Source organism: Acartia tonsa, chromosome 1 (assembly GCF_053477335.1).
Source record: "Acartia tonsa isolate MP-2025a chromosome 1, ASM5347733v1, whole genome shotgun sequence".
NCBI classification, from domain to species: Eukaryota; Metazoa; Arthropoda; class Copepoda; order Calanoida; family Acartiidae; genus Acartia; species Acartia tonsa.
The window spans coordinates 43,169,667-43,175,558 of NC_137260.1; the positions used below are offsets into that span (position 1 = coordinate 43,169,667).

The window sequence follows — 5,892 nt, forward strand, 5'->3', positions numbered from 1 at the left end:
TCTGTGGTATAACATATATTTTTTCAAATATCTACTGAACAAAGCAAAGGATGAATGCAAAGAGTGACAAATATACAAATATGGAAAATATTAAAGCTTTCATGTAAGGGTTGTAGGGTTGTGGTATAATCTCCCCATACATAATTAGGATAGGTTAAGTTGGTTACCCTATTCTATTATACATATCTACTTCTTAGGCCTGGTTGAAGCCAAACAGAGGGACGAGTCTGTCACCGCTGTTAGCAGGTGCAGCTGCGGACACAGATCTGCTGGCGCTGTTAAAAGACTGTCTCTGTGTCTGTGAGATGGCGGCATTCACGGAGGATGTAATTTCAGGCTGGAGGGCGGACACAATTTGGGCAATAAGGGCAGCCTCGTCAAGAGCGGGTTGTCTGGGCTCGGGAGCAAAGGGAGCAGGGGCGGGACGGACAGGGACACGGGTATTAACCTGGTTGTTAGCTCCGCCGTTTCTCAAAAAGTCAACCTCGCGCTCCAGCTCCTGGTAGAATCCGTCGGGTCCCGCGTTGTAGTTGACGGTGATCAGAGTGCCGTCAGGGGCAACATAGCCGTACACGCCGGTCACATCAAGACCGTTGCGCTCCTCGTTCTTGAAGATGTAGGTTCCCTCCTCGTCGTCTCTCACCTGATACTTGTAGCTGTACTGGGCATTGTTGTCAACCTCCTCGACGGCGCCACCGTTGAAACCATTGTTAAACTGTCTGTCAGCATTGAATGACTGTTGCTGCTGTTGTTGAAATTGAAGGCCAGCCAGGGCATTTGCAACGGCGTTGGCTATTTCAGGCTGGAGGGTGGAAACAACCTGGTTAACAATAAGGGCCTCGCTGTTTTGGCGTCCCGTTCTCGGCCTGGTGGAGGCTGCAGCGGTCAAGCCAGACATACACAGGGATATCAACACCTAAAATTGAAAATTTGTACTAATAAGTTTTTTTAATGTCTTGATTTTTGTATAAGAGGACCAGAATTGAAAGAAATTACGAGTGATATCCTATAATATAAAGCAGTTATTATTTTTTGTCTGAAGTTAAAGATCTCCGAAAGTGCTGGTCCAAATTAGTTGTACTTTTAATAGAAGCGTTAAGATTGTCATTGAGGGGTTTTCCTCAACTCTTTTGCCCATCCCTAGAGGCTAAGAGCGAAGCGACTAGTATTACTATAAAGACTTTATTTAAAAGTGAAATAAGAAAGAGTTTTTTAAAATAGAAAATAATTTAGTAATACTTATTGTTTGCTTTGCTGTAAAGAAACTATAAATAAGCAAATAGAATCTTAAGTTTAAAAGATTTATAAAATTAAGAAAAATGATCTTAAAGCTTACATATGTTGCAACCATTGTGTAGCAGTTATTTTGGAGTAGTGGGGCAATATACTGACCATAACAACTCAACCTACAGTTTATATATACAAATACAATCCATTCTATTGGCCAATTCTGAAAACAGGGGTTAATATTTACCATCAAAGTTCTTATTATAGAAACAAACTGATTCTGAACTCTGACGAAAATCATTGTTTTCCAAAACTTCAATCTTGGCTAAACTTAATAAAGCTTGTTTCCCTTTTTTCAATCACACAACTAAACTAGATGTATTCTAGAGACAACTAACACTTTGGTTGTACAACTTTTGTCTTGAGGTTTCAAAACTGCATGGTAAAGAGTTTTGTACCTGTTTGTGAGCAAAGGCTTTCCACCTGATGATACACATTTTACATAACAGCAGTATTTTTCTTCTACCATAGGGACTAAGTTTAAATCCCAATACCTCCACTACAACCAACGGATGGTTTATTATGGGCCATAAATTCTCAATATTTTGTCGAGTATTTTGTGAAGAATATTTTTCCTGTGAAATAGTTGAGATGATTTTAATGTATTTTGAAAGACTACATATTGTACATATACATTTACTCCGCTGCTCATCTTTTAGTTTTTTTTTAGAAGCAAAGCTACTCTACAACAAGCGTATGTCTGACATAATTTAGAGTTCTTAGTTCAAACAAATCAGGTGATGTATTTTACAATTTGTAACAAAAAACAGGTTTTTATAATATCAGGGGGTAAATTACCCTCAACCCAAATGTAAATTCTTAGTCTTATTCCTATTATTATTTTCTATCATCATTCCCTCCCCTCCCACTCACTCAAAAAAATATTTGACGTTCTTGCTAGTATATGAATGACTTAAACATTAATTAACTTAAAAAAAACATTATATACTACTATGTTGTATTATAGTATACTGTTCTTATTTTCTTTCATTTAGTTTGATTTTTGTTCATACGTCATAGTAAATTTGTTCTTGTTTCTCTAAGATTTTAATCAAAACGGCCAATCTCTTTGAAAGTGTCTTTTTTAGAAAAAAAATCTGAGTTTAAGAGATAGGTTTATCATTTAGTTTTATAAAATATTTCTACTTTGGACGACTAAAATTGCTAGACTAAAATATCTCGTGTACTTTTTACCACCCTTAATTTCTTAGACAATATAATTTAAATATAACCATTAAACTAATAATACCCAGGAAAACTTATTTGGATGGCCAATTTCTATTTTTAATTTTTCCGGAAGCTGCGTCCCTAGCATATAACATTTATAATAATAAAATAGCTTAAAACCATCACAATCTTCAATCTAAAAAAATCAATTTTATTTCTTTATTTATCATCATATTTCATCTATTTAGAATCAAAACACAGATGAGTACATCTATAAATAGCAAAGTAAAAAAGTCATGAATGGAAATTAAAAGCATATGTTCATTGTTCATATATGAAGTATATATTTATTGTAAAAATTTACCTTTTTACACGCATTTAATATTTATTTATGTTGTAGCATGACTAACATACCGACGAAAAAGTAAAGCATATACTTGATGCTGGTGTTGCTTCATAAGACCTACACTCATAAGACCTACACTCATTAGTCCTACACTCATAAGTCCTAATTAATATAAGAACTACATTCAAAAGACCTACACTGACATAAGACCTACACTCACAAGACCTACACTGACATAAGACCTACACTCATAAGACCTACACTGACATAAGACCTACACTCAAAAGACCTAGTATGACATATATTTTATTATTTATTATAAAACAACTTAATTAATCTAACAATGAAAGAATTTATTAGGATAATATTTAGATGTCAAATCCACACAAGCTGTACAGGTACTCCTTGATGACGGCAGGGTTGTAATTGGTTGCAGCAATCTTGAGGTTGGCCATCCTTGCTGACAAACGGTCAGTTCTTCCAGGATTGCGGTCAGGATTGTTGCCACTAATGACCTGCCCGAACTTTGTCCTTGCCAGAGAGTCCTCTGATTTAAAATGGTTGATTTAGCACATTATGGTTGGTGCCAACAGAATTATTCCAGGTGCTGTTCCAAGCTTCAACAGCATTGTTGGTGGTTGGTTCATTATTCAGGATGCGCTTAAAGTTACTCCAAATCTCTGGAGGAAATACTGCCTTATTTCTTTGTCCACTCCTGTGATTTAGTTTGCCAACATAACTCCGTTCAACACATTTTGGCCTCCATTCACGTTAAGAGTGTAGGACTTATGAGTGTAGGTCTTATGTCAGTGTAGGTCTAATGTCAGTGTAGGACTTATGAGTGTAGGTCAAATATCAGTGTAGGTCTTATAAGTGTAGGTCTAATGTCAGTGTAGGACTTATGAATGTAGGACTTATGAGTGTAGGACTAATGAGTGTAGGACTTATGAGTGTAGGACTTATGAAGTTACACCTTGATGCTCATTAGTAAAGGAAATCTTCACAAAAAAATCAGCTGTCTATCTTAAATAGCAGCTAAATAAATCCCATTTCCCCTATAATGTTACGGAGTGAGGGAAGTAAAGATGGAGAGACAACCATGAATAGTTGTTGTAGAGTAGATTCGCTATTAGAGAATAAAGGTCTCCGCTTAACTAAATAATAATAAAATAGAATTTTATAAGGCGTGCGACCTCGTTTCTCAATGATACAAAATTTTATGTTCACTTCTCTTTTTCTTTATTTCTGGTAGATGTTCTATGAATAAATCTGTGTCGGCCATTTTTTAAAACATTTACTAAAGTCTAATTTATGGCATTTGCAAAAGATTTTTAATGTCGACCATTTTATTTAATCGGATTGGACAAAGAAAGTAATGTCTTATTTTATCTAAAATGATATGATATGATATGATTTATTAGCAGTAAATTACAGATTAATTTTACAAATAATTTAATACATTTTAAATTACATCATTTTTATAGATATATTTATTTATATTGGCATAATTAGGGTAACTGTACTACAGGGCCTTTAAAGTCAATCTTGACTGTCCTTCGGCCCAATTTTCATTTAATTTTTTTAAAAAATATTTACAAGTTTCACAAATAATATAAAATAATATTAGCTATTTACAGGGTATGGCATTAAAGTAGCTTACTGGTTGCGATATTCAAATTATATTTATATTTTTCCACAGGGATAACACTTTCTCTCCCTGCATTGAAATGTTTTGTACTTTGATATACACTTATTTTTTACATATTTTTTAACAGCTTTGGATGAATTTAATGATCTTAGCTCACCTGCCCAACTATTCCAAATTTTCGGGATTTTTACTGAAGGGAAAGTTTCATAGATTTTATAATTTGGCTTCTCTACTCTAAGACATTTTGATCTAGTATTTTGCAATGGTGTTAGAAAATTAAGCATACATTTGGGAAGTTTGTTTTCTAAATATTTAGAGACAAATTCAACTACATTTGCATCCCTTAGGTCAAAAATGTTAAGAATATCTAGTTTTCCCATCAGGGGCTCGGCATGCACATAGTACTTAGCATTTAAAACATTTCTTACAGCTTTCTTCTGTAGGTTATGAATTTTTGTGATATGCTCATCCTTTGCCGCCCCCCAAACAATTAAGCCATACTCTATGTGGGGCTTAGCGAGGCTGTTGTAAATTGTTTTTAAAGTAGTGGTTGGAAAGAGCTTTTTTGTTTGGGATAGGGCATAGACTGAGCTTGCTATTTTATTTTCTACATAGTTTATATGTTTGTCCCACTTAAGTTCATCATCTATAAGAACACCAACAAACTTGAAAAATTTAGTATTACAATCTCTGCCAATTCTTTCAATTTTTTCCCCTCCTATTTTTAATGTGCATAACTCTGGATCAAATGGCTTTTTATGTGGGCGAAAAATCATATATTTAGTTTTTGATACATTTAAGGCTAGTTTATTTGCTCTAAACCAATTTTTTGCTTTATCAAGTTCTAAATTAGAATCTGCAATTAAGTCATTTAAGTTGTTGTTTGATTTGCTAAAAGTAGTATCATCAGCAAATAAATTTGTTAAAAAGGATGTTGCATTTGGTAAATCATTTATGTATAGAATGAATAAGAGTGGGCCTAAAATACTTCCCTGTGGAACCCCTGTTTGAATGATTTTTTTAGCTGAATTTACACCATCGATTGTAACAAACTGTTGCCGTCCTATTAAATAGTTTTCAAACCATTTCAATGTATTTTTAAAACCATAGTGTTCAAGTTTGTTTAAAAGAATTTTTATATTAAGGACATCAAAGGCTTTTGAAAGATCTAAGAAGATGTTTATTGTATATTCAGGGTTCTTTTTATTTAGATTTTCATAGATATGCTTAAGTAAATTTAATAAAGGCTGTGTTGTGTTATGATTAGGACGAAACCCATATTGATATTTATATAGGATATTACAATCTGATAAAAATTTGATCATTTGTAATGCAACAACTTTTTCTAAAATTTTGCTAAATGCTGAAAGAATAGAAATTGGACGATAATTAGTAAACTTGTTTCTTTCTCCTGCTTTAAAAATAGGTACTACACGAGCAATTT

General features: G+C 33.7%; 1 protein-coding gene across 1 annotated transcript; it reads right to left on the bottom strand.

The window, feature by feature from the left end:
• On the bottom strand, positions 1 to 1,446 carry LOC145320282 (uncharacterized). The gene is made up of 2 exons (XM_080162704.1): positions 1,337 to 1,446; positions 1 to 916 (listed from the first exon to the last, which is right to left on the bottom strand). Exons 1-2 carry the CDS (start codon positions 1,349 to 1,351, stop codon positions 194 to 196), a joined length of 738 nt encoding a protein of 245 aa, XP_080018830.1. The 5' UTR covers positions 1,352 to 1,446; the 3' UTR covers positions 1 to 193.
• Between the last annotated feature and the right edge of the window lie 4,446 nt (positions 1,447 to 5,892).